The sequence below is a fragment of the Giraffa tippelskirchi genome, chromosome 10 (genome assembly GCF_054371585.1).
Source record: "Giraffa tippelskirchi isolate mGirTip1 chromosome 10, T2T-mGirTip1v1.2.pri, whole genome shotgun sequence".
Classification (NCBI taxonomy): domain Eukaryota; kingdom Metazoa; phylum Chordata; class Mammalia; order Artiodactyla; family Giraffidae; genus Giraffa; species Giraffa tippelskirchi.
The window spans coordinates 12,926,816-12,953,617 of NC_137284.1; the positions used below are offsets into that span (position 1 = coordinate 12,926,816).

At 50.0% G+C, this 26,802-nt stretch overlaps 1 protein-coding gene and 1 pseudogene across 7 annotated transcripts in view; one reads left to right on the forward strand and one right to left on the reverse strand.

Annotated features, from left to right (window-relative positions):
* ST14 (ST14 transmembrane serine protease matriptase) overlaps positions 1-17,957 on the reverse strand; it is a 38,115-nt gene extending 20,158 nt beyond the window's left edge. For 3 of the 7 annotated variants that reach the window (XM_081534058.1, XM_081534055.1, XM_081534056.1), the window contains exons 1-3: positions 17,292-17,511; positions 1,008-1,198; positions 632-885 (exon numbers count right to left, since the gene is read on the reverse strand). Coding sequence is in view for 1 of the 7 variants with exons in the window: in XM_081534052.1 (XP_081390178.1) it covers positions 17,292-17,372 (81 nt within the window). In the remaining 6 variants the exon portion in view is untranslated. Of the gene's footprint in view, positions 1-631; positions 886-1,007; positions 1,199-17,291; positions 17,512-17,746 lie in introns of those variants that run through there. The other 4 variants (XM_081534052.1, XM_081534054.1, XM_081534053.1 and 1 more) reach the window with 2 other exon arrangements.
* Positions 17,958-19,747: 1,790 nt separating this feature from the next.
* On the forward strand, positions 19,748-22,554 carry LOC145522396 (iron-sulfur cluster assembly 1 homolog, mitochondrial pseudogene; annotated as a pseudogene).
* The last annotated feature ends 4,248 nt before the right edge of the window (positions 22,555-26,802 follow it).

The following is a 26,802-nucleotide window of genomic DNA, read 5'->3' on the forward strand; positions in this document are numbered from 1 at the left end:
TGGCCATCATCAAAAATTCTATGAATAATAAATGCTGAAGAAGGTGTGGAGAAAGGGGAACCCTCTTACTGTTGGTGGGAATGTAAACTGGTTTAGCCACTACTGAAAACAGTATGGAAGTTCTTCAAAACACTGAAAACAGAGTTGCCATGTGATGTAGCAATCCCACTCCTGGGCCTCTATTGGAACAAAACTGTAACTCAAAAAGATACATGTACCCTTATCTTCAGGGCAGCACTATTCACAATAGCCAAGATATGAAAACAACCTAAATGTTGACCAAAGATGAATGGATAAAGAAGACAAGGTATATTTATACAATGGAATATTACTCGGCCAATAAAAAGAATGAAATATTGTCATTTGCAGCAACATAAGTCAGACAAAGACAAATACCATATGATATCACTTATATGTGGAATCTAAAAATTTATACAAATAAATCAAGCAAAATGTCATGGTCATGGGTTGGAAGACTCAAGATAGTTAGGATGTCTTAGTTTCCTCAGTTGCCTACAGCGTCAACACTATCTTGATGAAAACCTCAGCAGGCTGTTCACAGAAATTGATGAGCCGCTTCTGAAATTCATACGCAAGAAGCTCTGAAAAAGAACAAAACTGAAGGACTTACATCACTTTGAGATTTACTGCAAAGACAACGAATTTTTTTTTAAAAGTCATGCATTTCATTTCCAAGAGTGACTTTTATTCTTAGATGGTTCTTTTTTTAACCATAGCCTTTTCGATTCTATAAATTCACCACCTTCTTGTTCTTTCTTAGGATCCCAACTTGATTGTTTTTATATATCTTCAGAATCATGTCTTTGCCCATCTAGGTTGCAGGTTTGCTTTAAATGTCCAATGGTCCTTGGTTGTCTAAACATACTGGAAAATGAAAAAATAGTATAAGGCTTTAGCTAGACTCTGAGCAAACTGTATGTCTATGTTTATATGTGTTGGAAGAAATGTAACAGAATAATAGCTTATTCAGTTTATTTTCAACGTACAGGGTAACTTCACAACTGTTTTCTTCAAGCCCCACAACAACCCTGAAAGCATTTGTGACGGGTGTCCTCACTACCATTGCATGGAGAAACGATGACTTTGTGGGATCACACAGCCACGAGATGGCGCTCCAGATTTGACCTTCATCTTCGGCCTCCCTCGGTCAGCATCCAGAAGTCAGGGAGCAAGTATTCTGGGAAACGGGAAAGCAAACTCCTTAGGAAGGAAAAGTGGCTGACAGCATGGACAGTGGACCCCAGGGGCAACCCCAGGCTGGCTGCAGAGCAATGTCAGCGGTGGGGCCAGCTCCTAGGTCTGTTCATCCCTGCAGTGTGAATCCTGGGCTCCAATCAGCCCAGAAATGCTGTTTAATCAGTAACTAAACGACTTCTTTTATTACCCTACTCTTGGCTCTATTTTCAGGTATATAAGAGATCATCTTGCCTAACCCAGTCATTTTACTGATAAGGAGACTGAGGCTGAGAGACAGGGAGTGACCTGTCCAAAGTCACAAGGGAGGTGTTGCTGCTGTTGTTCATCACTACATCGTGTCCGACTCTTTGTGACCCCATGGACTGCAGCACGCCAGGCTTCCCGGTCCTTCACCGTCTCCCGGAGTTGACTCAAACTCATCTCCATTGAGTCAGTGATGTCATCAAACCATCTTATCCTCTGTCACCTTTTCTCCTTTTGTCTTCAATCTTTCCCAGCATCAGAGTCTTTTCTAATGAGTCAGCCCAGTCACCTCTTCCCATCAGGTGGCCAAAGTATTGGAGCTTCAGCTTCAGTCCTTCCAATGAATATTCAGGGTTGATTTCCTTTAGAATTGACTGGTTGGATCTCCCTGCTGTCCAAGGGACTCTCAAGAGTCTTCTCCAACACCACAATTCGACAGCATCAGTTCTTCAGCACTCAGCCTTCTTTATGGTCCAACTCTTACATCCATACATGACTACTGGAAAAACCATAGCTTAACTTTATGGACCTTTGTTGGTAAAGTGATGTCTCCGCTTCACAAAGGGAGTGAAGCCATAAAACAACAAAGCGGGACAAGCCACACCAACCCTTGTGGCTGGGGTTTTACAGATGCATGGGACCAGGAGGTCCCCAGGGAAATAGGAGGCAGGGAGTTCCCACCAGCTCAGGCAAACATAGCCTTCTCCCTACATGCGACCACCTCTACAGGCCACAGAGCCACAGAGCCAATGGAAGAGGGAGGATGCGCATGCCTGCCTGGGCCTCTCCTTTCTCTTTCATAGAGTAACCACGTTTGCAGGAGCACACAAAAAACCCAGTGCTGTGCTGTGAAGCAGGTGCTGGCCCACCACAAACAGAGCCCACACATCTCTCATGGCCTCTTCTCACAGGCCGGCTTGAGTCAGGTCCTGGGGGCTCAAAGCCAGCTCAGACGGGAGAGTGAGGAACGACTTCCTGGAGAACAGACGGACATCACAGGTGCACACAGAGGGACTCCTGGAGGGATGACCCAGGGAGCGGGACACCGGGGCAAATCAGATCACCACCATGTCCACCCGACTTCCTGCAGGGATGGGGGGATACCACCCAAAGACCCAGGAGGCGAGACATGTAAGCCCTGGATAATATCATATTTTCTGCCGGTTTAAAGCATGCCAGTGCAAATGATGCCTATCCTCCCCAAAGTCAGGGGTTGTCCAAAAAACGAATTTACAGAAGGTAAAAAGGGAAAGGCATATTTTATTTGATGCTATAGGAAAGATCCTTGTGGGCTTCTCTGGTGGCTCAGTGGTAAAGAATCCTCCTGCCAGTGCAGGAGACGTGGGTTCGATTCCTGGATCAGGGAAGACCCCATGGAGAAGGGAACAGCAACCCACTCCAGTATTCTTGCCTGGAAAATCCCATGGACAGAGGAGCCTGGAGGGCTACAGTCCATGGGATTGCAGAGTCGGACATGACCGAGTGACTAAACAACAGACCCTCATGGCCACCCTACTCCTGTTAAGTACCAAATTCACCAGAGCTAAAAGCTACTTGCTTAGCAAGCAAAACTGTGTCCAAGTCAGCCTCGGAAGCCTCCTCTGGACAGCACCCTTCGCCCAGTTCCCCGAGTGCCCCCGGATGGGCTGGCACCGCTGCTCGCCCGCCAGGCCAGCTCTCCCACTGGCTCCAGGGACGAGCAGATCCAGAGCCAACAGCTGCAGCTGGTAGCTCATTACGGTCCTTGTGGGAGAACAGCTACTGGTAAGTGCTCGTGTTTACAAACAGCAGAAACGACAGTCATGACCCCCAAAATCCACACGAGATTCCAGTCAAAGCAGACAGGGAAGAAATAAATCTTCACACCAGGCTCTCCTTTTCAAGTCTGTTCCTCATTTGGCCAAGGTTGGGTGTGATCTGCTGGGAAGGCAGGGGATGAAGCTGAGGCTGAAGAGGTCACAGGGAGTCCTGGGAGGGGCCACGAAACACCCTCACGTGACGCCTGATGATGTACTCCTGCAGCTGAGGATCAAGATCAAGGGGCAGAAGTGAGGTCACTGGCTGCAGACACTGACCTGAGGCTAAACAGGGTGGCTGGCTTCATGTGCCACTCCCAGCTCCACCGTGAACTGCTGGTCACAGTTTCGGTGACTCAGTATACCCACCAGGTGGGACAGATTTCAATTCTTTTGTAAGAGCTATTTATTTCTTTATTTTTGACTGTTCTGGGTCTTAATTACACGCAGGCTTTCTCAAGTTGAGGACAGTGGTGGCTACTCTCTAGACGCGGTACACAGATCTACAGCATGGGCTCAGCAGTTGTGGCACACGGGTTAGCTGCTCTGCAACATGTAGGATCTTCCTGGAACAGGGATTGAACCTGTGTCCCAGCATTGGCAGGTGGATTCTTAACAACTGGACCACCAGGGAAACCCAGGATGGATGTCAATTCCATGATGAGAACCAGAAAATATCCGTTGAGATGGTTCAAACAAGGAAGCACGGTGTGCATGCCTGCAATCATTTCCCAAGGTCAGGGTCCATCTTGTGCGACTTCGAAGATGCCGTTATTTTCAACAGGAAAAGACAAAGCCAGCATAACTCTCTTGGCCACTCCCCAATGCCAGGTCGAGTTAGATCCTGGCCAGAGTACCTAGAAACTCAGCATGGCTCAAGGCCACCAGAGATGACAGAGCAAGGAGTGAATTCCAAAACCTAACACTGTATTTGTCACCCTGGGAGCACAGTACAATGCATAGCACGGAGACACCAGGGGTGAAACTGGAGAAAGGCCCCTTCTTCAAGTTGCTAGTTGTGAAGGGACCCTGTCTCCAGGCAGGAGGGGCCCTACTTAGATGGGCTCTCTCCAGTTAAATCAGCACCATGGGCTTCCCTGGTGGTCCAGTGGATAAGAATCCGTGTTGCAATGCAAGGCATACTGGTTTGATCCCTGGTCAGGGAAGATCCCATATGCCTCAAAGCAGCTAAGCCCAAATGCCACAACTACTGAACCCAAGCTCTAGAGTCCGTGAGCCCACAACTACTGAAGCCCACGTGCCCTAGAGCCTGTGCTCCGCAACAGAGAAGCCACTGCAATGAGAAGCCCAAGCACATCAACTAAAGCAGCCCCCGCTCTCCACAAGTAGAAAAAACCCAGGCGCAGCAATGAAGACCCAGCACAGCCAATAAATAAACAAATAAATCTTAAAAAAAAACAGCACCCACCAAAAAAAAAAACAAAAACTCCAGCGGCTGTGGGCAGAAAGCAGCCGACATGCAGGCTCTCAAGGGCGGGGACTTCACTCACTCTACGGTCACTGCAGTCCTGGCCCCGCACAATGACGGCACAGAGAGGACACTTGATCCGCTCATCACAGGATGACCGAAGCAACAAAGGAGAAGGGAAAAGACACCCAGGTAGGAATCCACTCACTTACCAGCCCTGGGGCGACTGATTCCCCAAAGAAGTGAGATTCTCAAGAAACAGGAGGCTCCCCTCAATCGCACCACCCCAGCGTTTCCCAGACTTGCCTGGTCATGAAAAATAATGATTAAAATACATCAGCGAAAGGAGCATAGTGCTTGCCCAGTGTCCAGATCCCCCGGGCTCTCTCCCGGGAGGCTCCGATGTGGAGGCTCCGATGCTGCCGGGCAGGGGCACCGCCCCGGTCTGCAAGCTTAACCCGAATCCCAGGTCATTCTCGGGAAATGGATCTGGAGAGTACCAGCCACCTGGCTGTCTACCCTTTCCCGGAGGCTGCTGGCCCGGCCCACCCAGCTCCCCTAGGGCTCAGTGAGAGGAGCCGGCTGGCCGGGTCATGTCAGTTTCAGTCGGCCTATTTTAAGCAACCACCTGGGATGCAAGGTACCCAGGAGAGGGACTGGACTTGGCGCCCACGCTCAGGGCCCTCCCACAACTGCTTATGAGCAGCACCCAGAAGTCCCGGAGGCTGCCAGCAGACAGACACTGCCAGCCGAGGCCCGTCAGCTGGTGATGGACTCCCTGAGCTCTCTGCCTTTTTTGTTGCTCAACTCTGACTCTTCCCCTTCAACCTGGTCCCTTTTCTCAGCTGCTGACCTGCCCGGAAACGGGTGAGGCGGCGGGACCCTACAGAGGATCCAGAATTACCTGCAAATCTGTGCCCCAAGGCATCCAGGAGAACAGAAAGCTGACACAGAGCCAACGGCTCCCACTGGAGGAAATAAACCCAAACTCCGTACACGTGGTCAGAGTCAGACGGAAAGTTCCCAGGGTCTGACTCAGTTGACCGTGGGCACTGCGGGCACAAGACCTGGTGATTCTTTGCCAGTCAGCATCCGGCTCCTGCAGGTTTCATACCTGCACACCTCCCCATTCCTGGCACTGCCCAAGGCCCCGCCTGGCCACACCACTGTGGCACTAGGACCACACACACCTGCAACCAGAGTCGGCAGATACAAGCTTCTTCTTTCTTTTACGAGGGGTCGGGGTGGGTGAATTTCCACCCCTCCAACACTGGTCTGGGCGTGCTAACCTTGTCCTCAGCCAGGCAGCCCCCAGACCTGCGAGAAGGTAGGCTGGTGCCCATCCCGCCACTCTGAAAGGCTCGGCTCCCATCACCACCTCCGAAGCCCAGTGTGTCCCCAAGGACAGAGCCAGGGCCCAGCCCCTCCAGAAGTGTCTGTGGACCACCTTAGTCCACAGTCTTTGTCCCTGGGACCTCTCCTCCCTTAGACCCTTGGCATCAATGATATCCCCAGGGCACAGCGGGCAGACAGGCAGTCCTGGGAGGTCAGGCGCCCCAGTTTCCTCTTTCTACTGCTTCTCTCCCCCACACCCTCTACCCTCGACTTTGCCCAGGGTTAGAACCTGATTGACAGACTGACTGAAGGACTTTGCTCTTCACAGCCAGAATTAAGTAGCCTACCCAAGACAGGTTCCAGGGCCCAGGGAACTTTCCAGACCTGTCTCCACTCCCCTGGAAGGGGACAGAAAGCTCAGTCAACACCCCAGGGATCAGCTGACAGCTCGCCAAGCTCTCTGGTGTCAGCCACCCCGCCACCTGCTACACCTTCAGCATCTAACTTTAGACCCTCCTGGTCTCTTCCTCTCCAGTCCTCAGTTAAATGCTCCCCCTCTTTTGTAATTCCAAGCAGAGAATTCTATCTCAGCTGGGCTCCAAGATTCATAAACGAGCAGCATCCCTCAATACAGCCAGTCTCTTTGATCCCACAAACTTTGCCCCCACCGTGTCCTTTTTGGTCAGAAGCCCTCTTCCTGGCCCAGCCACGCCCACCTTTCTCTTGTCACCTGACCGGGAGCAGAAGTATCTGCCTGCAGGGGCATAATCAGGCACATTCCCCCAGAAGCTAAACCAGAAAGAAACTGAACAAGAAACGAAGAAACTTACAAGACTTAAGATAACAAAGGAGAAACTGAAGACAGAGGTGAAAGCAGCACCATGTAATTTCTTTTCTTCTTTCTTCTTGATTTTTTTCTCACCGAGCCCACATTCCAGTTTCATGGGATAGTGCTTTTTTAGTTGTTAACACTTTTGTTGAGATCATTGTAAATTCAAGTTCAGTCATAAGAAATAATACCAAGGTCCCTTATACGCTTCACCCAGTCTCTCTCAATGGTAACGTCTCATAAAACTATAACACCACGACACTGCTATAACCCACAGATCTGATTCAGATTTCCCATTTTACTTGTACTCATTATTAAGTTCCATAAGATTTTATCACTGGTGTATATCTGTGTATGTGTATGTCTGTGTATCTACCAACAGTCAGGATTCTGAACCAAGACTTCCCTGGCAGTCCAGTGGTTAAGACTCCTAGCTTTCAGTGCAGCAGGCATGGATTCGACCCCACGGACTGTAGCCCGCCAGACTCCTCTGTCCATGGGATTCTCCAGGCAAGAATACTGGAGTGGGCTGCCATTTCCTTCTCCAGGGAATCTTTCCTGATGCGGGGATCAAACTCAAGTCTCCTGCATTACAGGCGAATTCTTTACCATCTGAGCCACCAAGAAGGCCCCAGGAATGTTAGAAAAGTTAAAGTGTGAAAGCGTTAGTTGCTTCAGTCGCGTCCGACTCTTTGCGACCCCATGGACTGAAGTCCGCCAGGCTCCTCTGTCCATGGGATTCTCCAGGCACGAATACCGGAGTGGGTTGCCATTTCCTTCTCCAGGGCCAGGAATGTTAGCTCAACTACAAATCTAGCAGTTTGGGAGAAAGCACTGAATATGCAAACAGGAAAGCCCCATCACCAGGGAAAGGCCTGGAGGCCCCAGTCCACGATTACAACCTGAACTGCCCAACCGTGTTCTCCTATCTCATTCCCCCGGGGGCCACTCTTTCTGGGGGAAATAGCTTTTTCAGCTAGGGCCAGCTTTACAAAGTTTCCCCTTCCCCCAGGGCGCTCGGCATCACAATAGCCCAGCATATTAGCATTGCAATAGAACCAGCCTCATTCCTCCCAGCTCCTCCAGCTCCGAGCAGCTACAGAAACACTCCCCTGGGTCTGCTCTTTGTCCAGCTCAAATGCTCAACTCAACCAACCGTTCAAACTGAACCTCTGGTCATCTGGTGCCACTTCACAGGGGCAACATTCCCATTAAAACCTAGAACCCAGAATTCAGCAGCAGAACTCAAACGGGTCAGGGCTGTTCGTCAGTTTCTTCCCTTAGCCCCTTGGCTCTGTTTCCATTCATTGTTCCACAACACAGGCAATTAGCACACACACATACCACAAATAAAATAACAATACAGAATGACACATCCACTTGATGAAACTTTACACAGCAATCAAGAATGGTTTTTCAAAGAATAGGTAATAATGTGGAAAAAACTCTCTAAAATACAATGTTAACTGAAGAAAAAAAAAAGACAGTTTTGGGCCCTTCCCACCCTTCCAAACTCCACTTAGGTGCCTCCTCTGAGAAGCTCCCCAGGAAAGCCCTGCCCCTTCCGGTCTCCCCAACGCCCCAAGCACAGCTCCCAGTCGCAATTGGTCAGCGTCTCCAGGTCAACCACCTGCTCCTTGAGGATGGAGGTGGGGAGCAGGAGAGAGCCATGTCTTGTTCCACAATCCTAGCATGCATAAAGACCTGCAATAAATGTGTGATGAATTAGTTCATTACAACCATGCCTTTAGCTGCAGAACAGGAAGAACATTATGATTCCATTTGGGAAAGAATACTTGTACATATATATATTAATATCCACAGAAGTATTGGTTCATGCATGGAAGACTGTGGGGGAATAGAAACCAAACTCCGTATTGGGATTATGAAGCCTAGGGGAGAGAATTTCAGAGGAATTTCATGGTGTATATTTCTGAGGCATCCCTGGTGATCCAGTGGTTAAGAATCTGCCTGCCAATGCAGGAGACACAGGTTCCATCCAAGGGTTCGATCCCTGGTCCGGGAAGATCCCTCAGGCAGTGGAGCAACTAAACCCGTGCGTCACAACTACTGAGCCCACATGTGCTGCTGAATCCCACTCGCCCTGGAGCCCATGCTCCTCAACAAGAGAAGCCACCTCAATGAGAAGTCTGCACACCACAAGAAGAGTAGCCCCCGCTCGCCGCAACTAGAGAAAACCCGCACAGCCAAAAATATATAAAAGTCCTTTCCTAACCTCAATAATCAGAAAAAAGAAAGCAACTTTTTAATAGAAAATACACACAGACAACACCAAGATATTAAAAAGCCTCTCTAGAGAATTCCCTGGCGGTCCAGGGGTTAGGACCGCATACTTTCACTGCTGAGGGCCTGGGTTCAACCCCTGGTCAGGGAACTAAGATCCCACAAGCCATGCGGCGTGGCCAAAAATAAATAAAATGAAATATGAAAATAATTGTTCAAAGTATGACCACGTAAAAATGCTGGGGAGCGGGGAGATTTAATTGACATTTTAGGGAGATGTACATTACAGGCCTGGCTTCGTCAACTCAAAACTCTGGGTCTGCCGTGGCGCCCTGCTGGCTCCTTGGAATCCTGCAGTCCTAGCCGTGGGAGGCTGAAGGCTTGGCATCTGCAGTCAGGGTGGTGCGCTCCCTCTCAGCGAAGCTGGACAGAGTGCTATGCTGCGCAGCCTCCCCAGCAGGCAGCCCAGGGCCTTCTGACTCATGATTAAGTCATCCCAGGTGTCGGCCTTTCCCTCCCGGTAGGATGCCACCAACAGAGACGATTTCTCCAAGACCGCGTCAGAGCTGTTCCTATATAAGAAACGACACAGGAAGGATGCAGGGGCAGCCCCAAGGCCACCGCCCTGAGTGACTTGGGTGCGTGAGGGCACCCTCTTGGGCACAGCTGTGCAGCGAGACACCCGTTCCTCCTGCCCGCAGTCCTCCACTGTGCCCAGCAGACAGGAGGCTGAGACGCCTTCCAGAACATACACTGCACAAGTACAACACACTAGGTAAAACCCCTGTACGTGGCACAGACTGCACAGAGCATGCAAAACATCAACAACCTGATTCGTTTCCTCTGGTGGGTGAAGTTCTTCTATTTTAAAATTCCCATTATGGGCTTCCCTGGTGGCTCAGAGGTATAGAATCTGCCTGCCAACGTAGGGTTTGATTCCTGGTCAGGGAAGATCCCAAATGGAGTAGAGCAATTAAGACCTTGTGCCACAACTACTGAGCCTGTGCTCTAGAGCCCGGGAGTCGAAACTACTGAAGCCCACGTGCCCTTGAGCTGGTGCTCCACAACAAGAGAAGCCACCGCAATGAGAAATCCATGCACCTCAACGAAGAGTAGCCCCCGTCTCGCCGCAACTACAGAAAAGCCTGCGCAGCAACAAAGACTCAGCACAGCCAAAAATAAAGAAACTAAAAAAAAAATTTTTTTAATTCCCGTAATGATTTTTAACCATGCATATCCTAAACAAAAGTTACATTTTTCAGCGTCATCTCCAGTTGGTCTCCTGGTTTACCAGGTGAGGTTTACCATCCTCGTCAAAGGAGAAACCAGTCGGGTGTGGTGTGAGAGGTCGGCAGTGGACCCATGTTGGCGCCTGGTGTTCAGGACTCTGTCCAACCACGTGTTCCAGGGCTTTGCTGGGGATGTGCGTCAATCACCCACCCTTCGGAATACAACTGTACAGTGGCTTTGCGGTTAAGGCCGTAGACTTTGAAGTTGCACAGATCTAGGTTTGAACTCTCACTCTGCCTCTAACTGCCTTTCGGCCATTCTGTTCAGTTTAGTTCTGTCACTCAGTCGTGTCCGACTCTTGGCGACCCCATGGACTGCAGCACTCCAGGCTTCCCTGTCCATCACCAGCTCCTGGAGCTTGCTCAAACTCATGTCCATTGATTCTGGGATGCCATCCAGCCATCTTATCCTCTGTCATCCCCTTCTCCCCCTGCCTTCAATCTTGCCCAGCATCAGACTTTTCCAATGAGTCAGTTCTTTCCATCAGGTAGCCAAAGTATTGGAGTTTCAGCTTCAGCATCAGTCCTTTCAATGAACTTTCAGGACTGATTTCCTTTAGGATTGACTGGTTGGATCTCCTTGCGGTCCAAGGGATTCTCAAGAGTCTTCAACAACAACACACTTCAAAAGCATCAACTCTTCAGCACTCAGGTTTCCTTATGGTCCAATTCTCACATCCATACATGACTACTGGAAAAACCAGAGCTTTGACTAGACAGACCTTTGTCGGCAAAGTAATATCTCTGCTTTTTAATATGCTTTCTAGGTTGGTCATACCTTTTCTTCCAAGGAGCAAGTGTCTTCTAAATTCATGGCTGCAGTCACCATCTGCAGTGATTCTGGAGCTGCCAAAAATAAAGTCTCTCACTGTTTCCATTGTTTCCCCATCTGTTTGCCATGAACTGATGGGACTGGATGCCATGATCTTCGGTTTTTGAATGTTGAGTTTTAAGTCAGCTTTTTCACTCTCCTCTTTCACCTTCATCAAGAGGTTCTTTAGTTCCTATTCACTTTCTGCCATTAGAGTGGTGCATATCTGAGGTTGTTGATATTTTTCATGGCAATCTTGATTCGAACTTGATTTAATCTTGATTCGAATGCTGGTGTCATCTAGCCCAGCAATTCGCATGATGTACTCTGTATATAAGTTAAATTAGCATGGTGACAATATACAGCCTCGACATACTCCTTTCCTGATTGGGAACCAGCCTGTTGTTCCACGTCCAGTTCTAACTGTTGCTTTGTGAGTTGCATACAAATTTCTCAGGGGGCAGGTAAGGTGGTCTGGTATTCCCATCTCTTGAAGAATTTTCCACAGTTTGTTGTGATCCACACAGTCAAAGGCTTTGGCATAATCAATAAAGCAGAAGCAGATGTTTTTCTGGAACTCTCTTGCTTTTTCGATGATCCAACGGATGTTGGCAATTTGATCTCTGGTTCCTCTGCCTTTTCTAAATCCAGCTTGAACATTCAGAAGTTCACAGTTCATGTACTATTGCAGCTTGGCTTGGAGAATTTTGAGCATTACTTTGCTAGCATGTGAGATGATTGCAATTGTGCGGCAGTTTGAACATTCTTTGACACTGCCTTTCTTTGGGATTGGGCCATTATGCAAACCTTTTGAATCTCAGTACTGTCATCTGTGGGGGCTTCCCAGGTGGCACAGTGGTAAACAAGTCACCTCCCAAGGCAGGAGACGCAAGAGACACAGATTTGATCCCTGGTGGGGAAGATCCCCTGGAGGAGGAAATGGCAATCCACTCCAGTTGAGACTCCCATGGACAGAGGAGCCTGGTGGGCTACAGTCAGTCCATGGGGTCACAAAGAATCACACACGACTGAGCAAATGAATACATGCACACACACATGGTCATCTATAAACTAGGCATTTTTCTCCTATAGTTGCTGTGAGGATAAAGAAAGAATAAACCAAAGTGCTCATATTTAGTGATGGGTAGTAATGACTGTCATCCTATTCTTCACCTTTCACCACCATCACCACCAACTCAGGAGAACAAAGGATCCAAGATTCTGAGCCCTTAGTCAACCATCACAAGGATTCTAAAGATTCTGTTGCTAAGCCTAGAAGAACAAGCAAATTCTGAAAATGTGAGTTTCCAAGATGGAATTCTCAGTAGGAATCTGCTTCTAGAAAAGTTCTTAGCAAATAAAAAAGGGCAAATACTGCCCACGAACATTGAGCAAACCCCAAACACTCTTCTCACCACTGCCAGCCAGGGTGAGAGTTCCATGAGCTTCTTAGAAGTTCCCAGTGACCCTTCCTATACTACCAAATGGTTATTATAAATGTGCTAAGTCCCAAGAAGAAAAACCCATTTTCTTACCAAATCAAATCAGCTCTTACCCTTAGTGCTTCACCCCTTCCTGAGCCCACTGGGCTACTAGCCCTGTCTTGCACTGAGGCAGTCCAAGTGGAATACAGCAAAGCCAGACTGCTTGGGTTCAAATCCTGATCTCACCACTGTTTCGCTCTGTGACCTTGGGCAAGTTACTTAGCCTCTCTGTGCTCCACTTCCTTCACTTATAAAAGGATAATAATAGTACTGATGCTAAGAGGTATAATACATGGTCCATGTTCAATAAACTCAGCAATGATTAGTATTCTAAACACTCCAGCAGCATGCATGTGGCCAGAAGCCACACCTTTGGGACCTGGGCTCCTCGGGGGCTTGTCACACAGTCACTACTTTTCCAAGAGTAGACTTTCTCTTTTAGGAGATATGAGCCAATAGCCTGGGCAGAACCACAGGCCAGAGAAGGAGATGGCATCAGGGGAACTCCAGAACCACAGCAGCCACAGACCACAGCTGGCCGCAAGAGGTTCAGGTGTGGGCGGAGGAAGGGGGCTGTGATGAGATGCACCCCCACCAAGGAGCCTGCTCATGGAGACTCCCAGGGGTTTGCAGGTGACACAGGCTTCTTCCCTGGGGAGCTGTCAAGCTAGTGTCATCGTCTCTTACCCTCAGCTTTCCCATGTCCTAAATGAAGGCCATGGATTTCCAGGTCTTCCCAGGACCAAGGTGGAGGGAAGGCTGGGTAAGAGCTGAGGAACACAGGCTTCCTGTCCATTCACAGCACCCAGGTCTCAGTACTCCCCCTCAACTCCTCACCGCACACACCTCCCAGCACAGGGCCTTCCCCTTCCGGAGGGGCCAGCACAGAACCGAGAAAGAAGGAAGTGCTGAAAGTTCTGTTTTGTGTGGTGGGAGGGAGAAAGGGTCGAGTAGCCAGTCTCAGCACCATTTCCCTTTCCCAGGAGGACCTTGCTCATAAAAGCCGAGTAAAGGGAGGAGAAATAAAGACTGGAAGAGAGTCTCCATCACTGAGGAGACATTCCCTGTGTTCCGGAGGCAGGCCACACAGCTGTACACCAGGCTGCACCTTATAAAGGGCCTGCATGTAAATTATCCCTTTTCATCTTTGCAATAAGCCTGTAACATACATATCATTTTTATAACACAGAAACTGAGGCATAGAGAGATTAGGTAACATCTCTGAGATCACCTGGAGGGAAAGCAGTGGCACCAGGTCTTGGCTCCACATTAAATATTCCTGTCATCATGTCACAGGTGGCTCTGGCTATAACTCACCTACCCTGGCCCTTCAAGCCTGAGTCAGACACCCCTCCTAAGTGCCCCCCCTCCCTGCCCGCCACTGGCTTCTCCAGGACCCAGTTCTTACCATGAAGAATCAAATATCTCTATGCTACACTATGGCATCACTGACTCAATGGACATGAGTTTGAGCAAACTCTGGCAGATAGTGAATGACAGAGGAGCCTGGCGTGCTGCAGTCCATGGAATCGCAGAACTGGATACAAGTGAGCAACTGAACAACAATAAGTGCTATACCATACCGGGCAATCCCTGAAGGCAGAGACTGTGTGGCCGGGCTCTCCCTCAGGACTACTGCTCAGGACCTGGCACTTGCTCCGTCGACGGGCACCTAATAACTATCTGTCATGTGGATGACCAACGAACAAAGAGAGGAGAGCCTGAGAATAGCCAGAGCTGCAGAGCCTGGTCCCCAAGAGATCTGATTTTGACCCCACCAAATATGATCTCCCAATCCTGGTCTCTGCATGCCAAGGGGACATTGAGTCTCACCTGGGCGATGCCAACTTGAGAAAGAACCAAGGGCTCCTTCCAAGCAGCTGCCTGGCCACCATCTAAGGTTTGACAGGGGCCAAGACACCCAATGAGGCAGGCTTCCCAGTTATCATCAATGACCGTGATAACTGACATCCGTGACCTTGCTCTCCTGCAGGCCGGGCTCAACAGTCCCCAGACAGGACATGTATATCAGGGCTCTGGAAATCCTGGGGAACACATAGGTGGCCACCTCCCACTTAATAGTAATAAGATCAGGTGGAGGGGGTGCAGAGGGGACTGAGTCATCAGCCTGGGAAGGAGGCAGCCAGATCCAAGCATCACCAAACAGAACCTTTCTCCCTCCACGAAGGGATGGAAGTGGCCAGGAGAAAGGAACTCAAAAGCAACAGCACTCCTGAGGGACTCAGCGTGACCCAGACTGGCTGTGCTAATGCAGAGGACAAACCCAGGGGCAGCGGCTGCACTCCTGGTCAGAAGACAGCCAAGGTAGAGTCCGCAGACCCCGACTGCCAACACGGCAGGGTGATCCAGAGCTGGGGTGAGAGAGCTGGGGAAGCATGAAGCAGGAAGGCACGCGGGAAAACTTCCTGGAGAAACTGAAATGAGCTTTGGGCACAGCAAGCTACTTCTTTCAGGACAGTGTTGAACAACAGCTCAGTCATGTCTGACTCTTTGCAACCCCATGGACTATAGCCCACCAGGCTCCTCTGTCCATGGGATTCACTGGGCAAGAATACTGGAGTGGGTAGCCATTTCCTTCTCCAAAGGATCTTCCCATACCAGGGATTGAACCTGGGTTTCCTGCATTGTAGGCAGATTCTTTGCTGTCTGAGCCACCAGAGGAGCCCAGAGTCACGTCTAATTTTCATGCACATCTCTTAACATGGCTCTCAAGAGGGTAAGGGCCTCCAGGGAAATAACCAGATCTTACTTGTCTTTGAGAGCCCAGCCCAAGACCAGGACATGGTACTGCCGGTTCCAAGGAGCTTGGAGGGAGGAAAGATGGAGTGATCCACGTTGGAGAAAACGGCAGAATTGGTGTGGAGAATGGATGAGCTTCACGGAAGGTGAGAAATGAGGAGGGACCAAAGGGGAAGGAAGTGAGGGCTGACGGGTGGCCGTAGGAGCTCAAAGGCCAGTGTGGCATGTGGGCAGTGTCAGCTGCAGAGGGTCCCTGAAAGGGAAGTGAGGAAGAGAGAGGGAAGAAAAACAGTCCTGAAATAACACCACCAGACAGCGGGCTCTCTGCTGAGAAGGCAGGGCTCTAGAGCCCCTATAACAGGCAATTATCAGGGATTCGCAAACACGGGAATTACAGAAAGGAAACAGAGGCCAGCCACTCAGCTGCATCGGCCGCCAGCAGAGCAGACAACTGGCCACAGACCCCAGCCTCCAGACTGGGTGCTGAGTCCTGCTTCCTCCCACACGGGGTGGGCAAGTGGAGAACAGAGTGCCCACTTCAGTTGCGATTGGTGGCTCAGGGCACCAGGGCAGACCCAGAATCTAGTCTTTGGCAAGCTCCCTCAGTCTGCACGCCACTGGAGAAATGGACTGGTCCGTGAGACCTCCCAAATCAGGCCCGATGCGGGCCCAACCGCTGAGTGTGGGCTAGTAGAGGAGCTCACCAGCTCCAGGATCCCGGGAGAGAGGGGGACAGGCCCACGTTTGCAGAGCCCCAAACAGCCCCGCCTCTCAGCACCCCTCAGTGGCGGTGACCTGGTGTGCAGAGGGCGCTGGGGGCCCATTAGCAGGGAGGTGGAGGCCTGGCTGCCAGTCCTGTCTGGGCACTGCCACCTAGGGTGCCCTTTTACTGCCATCAGTAAAGAAACTAACAACCTATTTCCACTCTCCATGGTAAGATTTAATGTTTTCAAGTTCCCGACTCATTAGAAAAGACCCTAAGGCTGGGAAAGATTGAAGGCAGAAGGAGAAGGGGGGACGACAGAGGAGGAGATGGTTGGATGGTATCACCAATCCAATGGACATGAGTTTGAGCAAACTCCAGGAGATGGTTAAGGACAAGGAAGCCTGGTGTGCTGCGGTTCATGGGGTCACAAAGAGACACGACTGAGCCGGCCAGGACTGAGCGACTGAACGCCAGCAACAAAGATTCTTTCCACCAAATGAGAGCTCCCTGCTTCATGGTCTCTGACAGGTTCAAGACACAGGTTCCCACTTCCTTTCCAAAGGGCTCCATCCGCCTTCCGAGAAGACCAAGCAAGCCCCACCCTGGAGTCCTAAGCTCCAGGTTCTATGGCAACCGAAGTTCTGGGCTCCCGGTTGCCCTCTGCCCGGGGGGCTCAGAAGCCTTCTGACCATCAAGACAAGAGCAAATTCCCGCAGAGGCCAAGGACTCCAGAACGCCAGAGCCGCCTGGAAACTTCCCTCCCTGGCCCAAACCCCCGCTCGCAGCCTGCGCCGCGGCTTCCTAGGAGATAACCAGGTGCCGAGACGAGCCCACTTCCAGGCCAGGGAACAGCCCGGGGTTGGGGTCGGGGAGAGGGCCGGGGGAAGGGGCCGCGGGGCTGAGCCGAAGGTCCGGCCAGGCACCCGCCAAGCAGGAAATTCCACCTGTCGGGCCGGCGCCGCGGCCACAAACCGGCAGCGCAGCGGCTCCCTCGGCCGAGACAAGCGCGGCGCTGCCGGTTCCCCGGTCCCCCTGGTCCGCCCGGTGCCCAAACACCCCCCGATTCCCTGGCCCCCCGGCCTTTCCCCGGAACCCCCAGACTCCCAGCCCCCGCGCGTCCCGCCTCGACGGCGCCCGCGCCGCCCACCTCCGGCCGCGAGGTGTACTTGAGTCCAGCGCCGAGGCCACCAGAGCCGCCTGCGCCCCTGCGCGCCCTCTCGCTCTTCATGGTCCCGGAGGCCGCGGGGCTCTGGCCATCGCCGGGGGGCTGGGGCCGGGGCGCGGGACGGGCCTCGTTCCGGTCGCAGGCCCAGCGCTCCGGCCACCCAGGCTCTGCCCGGCCCTTCCTGTCGCGCGCAGGTAGTCTCAGGGTGTGGCTCCCGCGTCGCCCCGCCCCGCCCGCCGCGCCACCGCGCCGCCGCGCCTTCCCGGCCCGAGCCCTCCCCGCCCTCGCCCCCGCCGCTTCCTCTCCTCCCCCATCTGTGCCCCCTTCCCCTCCCCCATTCTCCGCCCCCACCCCCCGGGGTCGGGGCCGCCTCCTCCCCTGGGGAACCGGGAAGCGCGGCCACCTCCTGAAGGCGGTGGAACCGCCAGGCTAACTACCTGCCCGGTGGTGGCCCTCGGCTCGCTCGCACTGTGCCCCGCACCGAACAGGCCCGCGGGAAGGACCGAGCGATGGCGAAACTTAACCTTCCTGCACTCCTCCTCTCCTAGAAGTGGCCCTTTCCGCTGGAAAACAGCCTCCCAGCCGCCTCTCGGAGGCCCGCCACGATTTCCCTCCGTCCCTGCCTCCCTCCATCTTCAGGCTCTCTCCAACTAGCTCCACATCCAGGTCCCACGTAGAATCCCTCCAAACCCAAACAGAAACCAGGACCGCCCCTGGGCCAGCCTGCCGCTCCAGCCATTGCCCTCAGCTCCCTCCTGCCAGCAGCTGCCCGCCAAGCCTTCCCCAAGTTCCTCAACCCCGTGCCCTCCTCTCTGTCCCGGGCTCCATCACCCATTTGCAGCATCTGATACCCATAGATCCGGGCCTCCAATGCCCACCTTCCCTGGTTCAGGCCTCCAATGCCCACCTTCCCTGGTTCAGGCCTCCAATGCCCACCTTCCCCGGATTGTAGTCGGACGTTCTTGCCCCTAAATATCAACGTTCCCAAAGCTCTCTCTTTCAGCCACTTTTTCCTCTACACTTTCTCAGCAACTCATCTTGTGGTTTCAAGGAGGTAAATCTGGGATTTCCCTGGTGGTCCAGTGGCTAAGATTCAGGGGCCCCCGGGGTCGATCCCTGGTCGGGGAACTAGATCCCACATGCTGCAATTAAGACCTGGCGAAGCCAAATAAATATTTTAAAAACCCCACAAAGCCAACATGCCCTGCATTATTAAAATAACTTAAAAATAAAAAGGAGGTAAGTCTGCCTTCCTAGCATTGACATCGCAAAAGAGTGGCAATCTGGCATTAACAGTTCTTTGGGAACTTCTCCATGCTCTACTGGTATTACAGTCAACAAGTAATACTGAGCACAGACTGTGTGCTGAGCATTGCTCTAGGTACTGGGAGACAAGAGTAAACAAAATAAAAGCCCTGCTTTGCAGCCAGCAAAGGTCCATCTAGTCAAAGCTATGGTTTTTCCAGTAGTCATCTATGAATGTGAGAGTTGGACTATAAAGAAAGCTGAGCGCTGAAGAATTGATGCTTTTGAACTGTGGTGTTGGAGAAGACTCTTGAGAGTCCCTTGGACTGCAAGGAGATCCAACCAGTCAATCCTAAAGGAGATCAGTCCTGAATATTCATTGGAAGGACTAATGCTGAAGCTGAAACTCCAATACTTTGGCTACCTGATGGAAAGAACTGACTCATTTGAAAAGACCCTGATGCTGGGAAAGATTGAAGGCAGGAGGAGAAGGGGATGACAGAGGATGAGATGGTTGGATGGCACCACCGACGTGACAGACATGAGTTTGGGTAGGCTCAGGAGTTGGTGATGGAAAGGGAAGCCAGGTCTGCTGCAGCCCACAGGGTCGCAAATAGTCGGACACTACTGAGCCACTGAACTGAACTGAACTTGCAGTCAGCAAGCCCCGAACGTCCTTCCCAGACTTGTCCATCTTGCACTGTTTCCTCCAGTTATAATATGATCATTCTCCTAGGCTCCAAACCTGGAAGTCATCTCTGACTCTCCACCCTTCTTTGCATCTCGTACGTAATTTGTTCCAGACCTCGCCAAGTCTTTCTCTTAAGTGGGTGATGTGTAGCATCCTCTCTTTCCTCTCCATTCAGAGGATCCCACTTCAAGCTCTTACCCACCTTTGCCTGGATTAGAAAGTGAAAGTGAAAGTCGTTCAGTTGTGTCCAACTCTTTGGGACTCCCATGGACTATACAGTGAATAGAATTCTCCAGGTCAGAATACTGGAGTGGGTAGCCTTTCCCTTCTCCAGGGGATCTTCCCAAGCCAGGGATTGAACCCAGGTCTCCCACATTGCAGGCAGATCCTTTTTGCCTGTATTAGTGTAAGAATCAAATGGAGAATGCGCCCACTGTGTCCATGGAGAGAGGCCGTGGTGCTGCACTCTGGCCCAAGGCACTAGGGCACCTAGACAGGGAGGATGTCAGCTCCATTAGTCCGGGCCACTGTCCAGGCTATGAGCAAGAGGACACCTTTAGCAGTAAATGAGATAAAACAACTTCTTAAAGATAAGCCTGAGGACTTTCCTGCTGGTCCAGTGGCTAAGACTCCACACTGACAGTTCAGAGGATGCAGGTTCGAGCCCTCATCAGGGAACTAGATTCCACAAACCACAACAGAAAAAGATCCTGCATGCCGCAACTAAGACCTGGTACAGCCAAATAAATATATATTAAAAAAAAAAGATAAGCTTGAACACATAGCTTTGAAAGTTGGTTTCCCAACCAGGGGTTGTAATGGCCTTTCCTACATGCTAGAATATACAAAGACAAAAGGAAACTCTGACAAAGAAATTGTTCAAGATGCAGTCAGACTGTTCATCAGGAAGAAAGCACAACTAGCACTCTTAGGAACAGAAATGGATGATGCTGAAGACACATTGTTTGTGTTCAATAACCCAAACATCAAAGGAAGGTGTGGCTGCCAAGAAAGCTTAATATTTGACTCCTTGGGACTAGGTAGTCTGTGGGCCCCAGGAGAACTGCAGAAGCTCCAAGGTTTATTGAAGAAACCACGTGATTTTCGCAGGCTTAAGGTCTGCATTATCTGGCTACCCTACAAGGAGAGCAAAGTGATGCATAAAAAAAAAAAAAGATAATAATAAGAAAATGGATCTTCTGCCTCCAGTTTGGCCACCCTTTTCTCTCTCCTACACACGGCAGTCAGGTCACTCATCCTGCACCACAGCTCCTTTAAAACCCTCAGTGTTGGACTTCCCTGGTAGTCCAGTGGTTGGGAATCTGGCTGCCAATGCAGGAGACACGGGTTTGATCCCTGATCCAGAAAGATTCCACATGCCAAGGGGCAACTAAATCGGTGTGCCTCAACTACTGAGCTGGCAGAGAGCCTGGGAGCTGCAACAAAGACCAGAGCAGCCAGTAAATAAATAAATGAAGCCCACAGTGTCTCCTGGATCAAATCTGGGACCTCCTTGCCTGGCTGTCACAGTGTGACCTGTCTTCCTTTGCTAACTCACCTCCCAGCACTCCTACTGGGACCCCTTCTCTGCAGCCAGAATTCCCCACTATTGCACTTTTCCTAATGCTTCTCACCCACCGGATGCCTTTCTCCTTCACAGACATCTCTGCACGTCAGGAGAAAGTCGCCTGCACAATAGTCATTTGTGTTCTTCACAGAATATTTCTAGATCTCCGCCTTCTAGGGACAGGCTAGGATTTGCAGTTAGATGTGATCATATGGCGAGCTGTGGGCAGGGAAATGACAAATGGCAAATGATACACACCTCTTCCAGGTAGGAGGATGAGGAGGCAATACACAACCCCAGCGTTGTCTAGGCAAGGCCCCCATCACCCCTCAGCCCGGCTGCAGTGAGCAGAGATAAATCATGGTATTTATCACCTTTTTTTGCATTTTTGTCAATGTCTTATGCACCTTTGAGTCCTCAGGGCCTAGCACGCTGATTGGCACAGTAAATCATGTCCACTGAATAAGTAGCAAAAAAAGATCTGCCACCTTCCGCCGTATAAAGCACTCTAAAGCTAAATAGAAGATGTCAAAATGTAATTTTCTGCATAATGGGACAAAATAACCTACGGAATTTGTAAGTGTACAAAGTAGGTGCTCTACAGTCACCAGTGACGAAGTATTCTTCAGATAGGGTAGATGATTGAAAGTAACCAATCCCGAGTAATGACAAGGAGAGACACTCGTGGCACTGAAACTGCTGCTCCACCCCCGCCCCACACACTAAAGAAGCATCTTATATTGTCTCCCAGGTTCCTTCAGCATCCCCTCTTACCTCATGGAGCGATGAATGCCTTGCAGGTAGAAGGCACCCAGTGCTGTCATTTTAATGCAAAGTACACGTGTGCGTTCACTACAATCCCAGATTAAAAGAAGGTGATGCAGGCCAAGATCCTTCCCATGACACTGTCCTGTCAGCTTACTGAGTGCACACAGAGTCACACACTTACTGTGTGACAGAGGAAGAAGGATAACCACATATCCTGACACTAAACCCGTGACATATGAGGTCAGTGCTTCTGTTCCTAAATGGTACGTGAAAAAAGCCAAGAGCAGAAGCCTGATCTTCGTAATATGCTCACATGCTTATCAGTTTCATGGCCTCGTGCTTCCCTGCAGCCACGTTTAGAGAGCTCTTACGTGGACCAGGAAAATCAAAACACCCTGGTGTGCAAGCTCTAGTTGAGAAGAGTTCCGGATTCTGGGGGAACTGAGGGGAACAGATGAACTCTGCCTGTGACAGCTTCATAGGAGTGACATTTGGGCTGAATTTGGATTTCACTGGGACAAGGAGAGAAGGCAGGGTGGGGTGATGTGGGGAAGACGCCAGGAGGATGCAGTGTTGCTGTCAAGGCCAGGGGTGTGGGTGGGCATCCTGGAGGGAGAAGGCAGAATTTCCTTGTGGCCACCAGACAATGGGTATTTAGAATCTAGTGTGTGTTTACCCTCCACAGGGAAGCAGGTGTCAAATACAGTCCTTGTTCTAGAAGGTTAAGATACATTCACAGAGGAGGGCTCCCTAACTGGTTGACTCTGCTCTCCTCTGCTCTTTCCAGACCTCCCCCACACCAGACTTGAGTGCAAACTGGTCCTCGCAGGAGTGGCAACTGCAGGCAGGCCTGGCATGATCTGCCTCACCTGGGTTTGTGCCCGATCTCATCACCTTGAGCAGCAGAGCTCAGTGATTTTAAGCTGGAGCTGCCTGACATGGCCCCCACTCCCTTCCATGTCATCACCCTCTGAAGCCAATGTCTTTCAGCCTGTGGCCAGGTCCACAGGTGGACACCCTCTAAGTAGCTCTGGCCCCAGGGACATTTGGGTGGTTGGAGCAGCCTTCTGAGGAGGCCCCCCTGGACAGAGTCCTGGGGTCTGGAAGAGCACGACTTATGGGGGGCGTGGAATGGCAGCTTTGGATGCGGAGTGTTTGTGGGGGAAGAGAAAGGTGGAGGCTGTGTGACACGGGCTGAGGCTGACACGAGTTCGAGTCTGGACACACCCCTTAGGTGAGGGAGAATCTGGCTGCACTGACAGCCTGTCTGCTCTTGGGTTTCTTCAATTACCATTTAGGAACAGAAGCACTTACCCTCATGCATAATGTATGAGGATTAAAGCAAGTGGGTTTTGTGTCAGGACATGTGGTTACACTACTTCCTCTGTCACACGCCTGGTGCGCACTCGGTAAGCTGATGACACACAGTGTCGGGGAAGGGGCTTGGCCTGCATCTCCTTCTCTCAGCCTGGAGTCGCAGGAAATGCATGGCCTGCGCATTGCATCCAAATGACAGCACTGGGTGCCTTCTACATGCAAGGCATCCACAGCTCCCTGAGAAACGAGGGGACACTGAAGGAGCCTGGCAGGCGGTGAGATACTCCTTTTGTGGGTGGAGTGGGGAGGGCAGCTTTCAGTGCCGTGAGTGTCTCTCTTTTATGTTACTTCAGATTGGCCCCTCTTAGTAATATTGGCTTCATCCATTTAATGGAAAAATTGGAAAGACATCTCTGGGGACTTCCCTGGAGATCCAGTGGCTAAGACTCCGAGGGCCCAGGTTTGATCCCTGACTGGGAAATGAAGATCCCCGCATGCTGTGGGGTGTGGCCAAAAAATAAATTAAAAATCGATGCCAAAAAAAAAAAAATCCAGGAGGTGCGTGCGCACACGCGCACACACACTCACAAGACATCACTGACTTCTTTTTCTTTGTCCCACTCAGCCACAAGAAGCAAATCTGTCAGTTTTACCCCCAAATGTATTTGGAATCTGTCTACTCCTCAATGTTTCTACTACGTCTCTCTATTCCAAGCCACCATATTCTCTTTCCTGGACTACACATGACCTCCTGAAGCACTGCCTTCTTCCACTTGGTTCCACTCCAGCCCGTTGTGACGACAGATACCTGGAACTGCATCAGCCACCTCTCAAAACACAAAGCACCTGAGTTCCCTGGTGGTGCAGTAGTAAAGAATCCAACTGCCAGTGCAGGGGACATAGGTTCAACCTCTGGCCCGGGAATATTCCACACGCCACAGGGCAACTAAGCCCACGAGCCCCCACTACTGAAGCCTGTGAGCCCTAGAGACTGTGCTCCACAACAAGAGAAGCCGCTGCAATGAGAAGCCCACTCACCACAACTAGAGAGCCACCCCCGCTCCACAACTAGAGAAAAGCCGGAGCAGCAAGGAAGACCCAGCACTGCCAAAAATAAATAAATAAAAAATTTTAAAATAATAATAAATTAAAAAAAAACAAACCACAAAGCTCCTGAGGACCAGGACTGGTATCTGCTTGTTCCCCAGCTCATACTCAATAAATGTTTGTTAGATTATTGATTTACTTACTTTTATTCAGCATTCATTCAACACATGTTTATTGTATATTAACAGCATGTTAGGTACTGCTCTAGCATGGAGGATATGAGGGCCTATAGGATAGAAAATGTTCTTTTTCAGAAACTGTTCCTACTGTCATGGGAGCTTACATTGTAGTTGTAGTTGTTGGGGTCAGGGGGAGTAAACACTTAAAGAGCAAGATAATTTGATAGAGATACAGACTATGAAGTGTTAAATTATTTTAAAACTAAACGAATAAGTGAAAACGTTTTCTGGTTTTCTGTTACCACTTAAAACTTTTTACTGTTAAATGCAACACAGATATAGAAAACAGTGTGAAATAAATACACAGTGACCTGGATTACTCTCGGGCAACAGCATCTTGTCAACACAGCCCACCCTGAGCCCTCCATGTGCTGGTCCCCAAACAACCCCACTTCCCCCTGACTAGCTGTGTACCCACCTCTCTGGGGATTACTTGCATGTTTTTTTACAATGGTTTTTATCATGCAGGCCTGAATCTCTGCACATCAGGGTTTAGCTTCAATTTGCTTTTGGTTTGTCTGTTTTGTTTCAAATATGTTTTTTAGGTCTCTTTTAATCTAGAGATTCCCTTTTTTCTTCCTGTATGATTTATTTACTAAAGAAATCAAACCATTTGTCCTGCAGACTTTCCACAGTCAGGGTTTTTGTGGATTGTCTTCCCCAATTGCTGTCTATTTAGTGCATTTCCTCTCCATTTGCATTTTCTACAAATTGTAGTATCTAGAGGCTTGGGCTTCCCAGGTGGCTCAGTGGTAAAGAATCCTTCTGCCAGTGCAGGAGATGCAAGAGGCACGGGATTCAATCCCTGGGTCTGGACGATCCCCTGGAGAAAGAAATGGCAACCCACTCCAGTATTTTTGCCTGGAGAATCCCATGGACAGAAGAGCCTGGCGGGCTACAGTCCGTGGGGTCACAAAGAGACGGGCACTACTGAAGTGACTGAGCAGAGGCTTAATCAGATAAAGGTTTGATTGTTTTCTGTTTTTTAATTAATTAACTTTTTGGCTGCACTGCATGGCATGTGGGATCTTAGTTCCCCAACCAGGGATGGAACCTGTACCCTCTGAAGTGGAAGTGCAGAGTCTCAACTACTGGACCTCCAGGGAAGTCCCAGTTTGATTGTTTTTTGGAGGGAAGATGCTTAATAGGTGGTCATGTGTCTTTCAAGTGAGGTCCATGACTGACTATCTTGTTCTGTTTTGCTAGTTCCATGCTTAGATCTAAATCCAGGAATTGTAACCAGTAGTGTTTTAACTTATCACCCCTTGTTTATTTACATGCTGGAATACTTCTAAATAGAGAAATTTATCATCTATGTGGTTACCCAGTGGTAATGTTTCTACAGAAAGGGGAGAGTAAAGGCCTGTTGTTGTTGTTGGTCAGTTACTAAGTCATGTTCAACTCTTTGTGACCCCATAGACTGCACACCAGTCTTCCCTTATCCTTCACTATCTCCCAGAGTTTGCTCAGACTCACGTCCATTGAGTTGGTGATGCCATCCAATCATCTCATCCTCTGTCATCCTCGTCTCCTCCTGCCCTAAAGGCCTGACTCTCCCTTTATAGCAGTTTTCAAAATAGTCAGCTCCCTAGCATCTTCCAAAGGAATCAATTTGTGTTTGCTTTGTTTTTGTATTATTATGACTTCTTGGATTTAAAAGTATTTGATATGTTTTGGTTCATTACCATTTTTATGCTATTGATGTTCAAACTTTCCCCTCTGTGACCAGCAGGAATGTCTTCAAGTGAGTTCTGACTCATTTTTGATCTATTCCTCCTGATCTTCGATCATTCTTTGCTTTCTGGCCAGATATTTCAGATGCGCCTTGTACATTCTCTGCCTACACGTGCAATCAGCCATTTTTCCAAGATATCCTGTTGTCTTCTCATTGAGTTAGACAAGGCTGTGGTCCATGGGATCAGTTTGATTAGTTTTCTGTGATTGTGGTTTTCATTCTCTCCACCCTCTGAGAATAAGGATAAGAAGTTTATGGAAGCTTCCTGATTGGAGAGACTGACTGTGGGGGAAATGGTCTTGTTCGGATGGGCGGGGCCATGCTCAGTAAATCTTTAATCCAATTTTCTGTTGATGGGTGGGGCATGTTCCTTCCCTGTTGTTTGACCTAAGACCAAACCATGGTGGAGGTAATGAACAAAATGGCAACCTCCTTCAAAAGGTCTCCTTCACGCACTGCCGCACTCAGTGCCCCCAACCTTGCAGCAGGCCACCGCCAACCCATGCCTCTGCTGAAGACTCCTGGACACTCACAGGCAAGTCTGGGTCAGTCTCTTGTGGGGTCACTGCTCCTTTCTCACTATGAACAAAGCTAGTGGAGGTTTTGGAATTCCAGTTGAGCTATATCAAATCCTAAAAGATGATGCTGTGAAAGTGCTACACTCAATATGCCAGCAAATTTGGAAAACTAAGCAGTGGCCAGAGGACTGAAAAAGGTCAGTTTTCATCCCAATCCCAAAGAAAGGCAATGCCAAAGAATGTTCAAACTACCACATAACTGCACTTATCTCACACTCTAGCAAAGTAATGCTCAAAATTCTCCAAGTCAGGCTTCAATAGTACCTGAACCGTGAACTTCCAGACATTCAAGCTGGATTTAGAAAA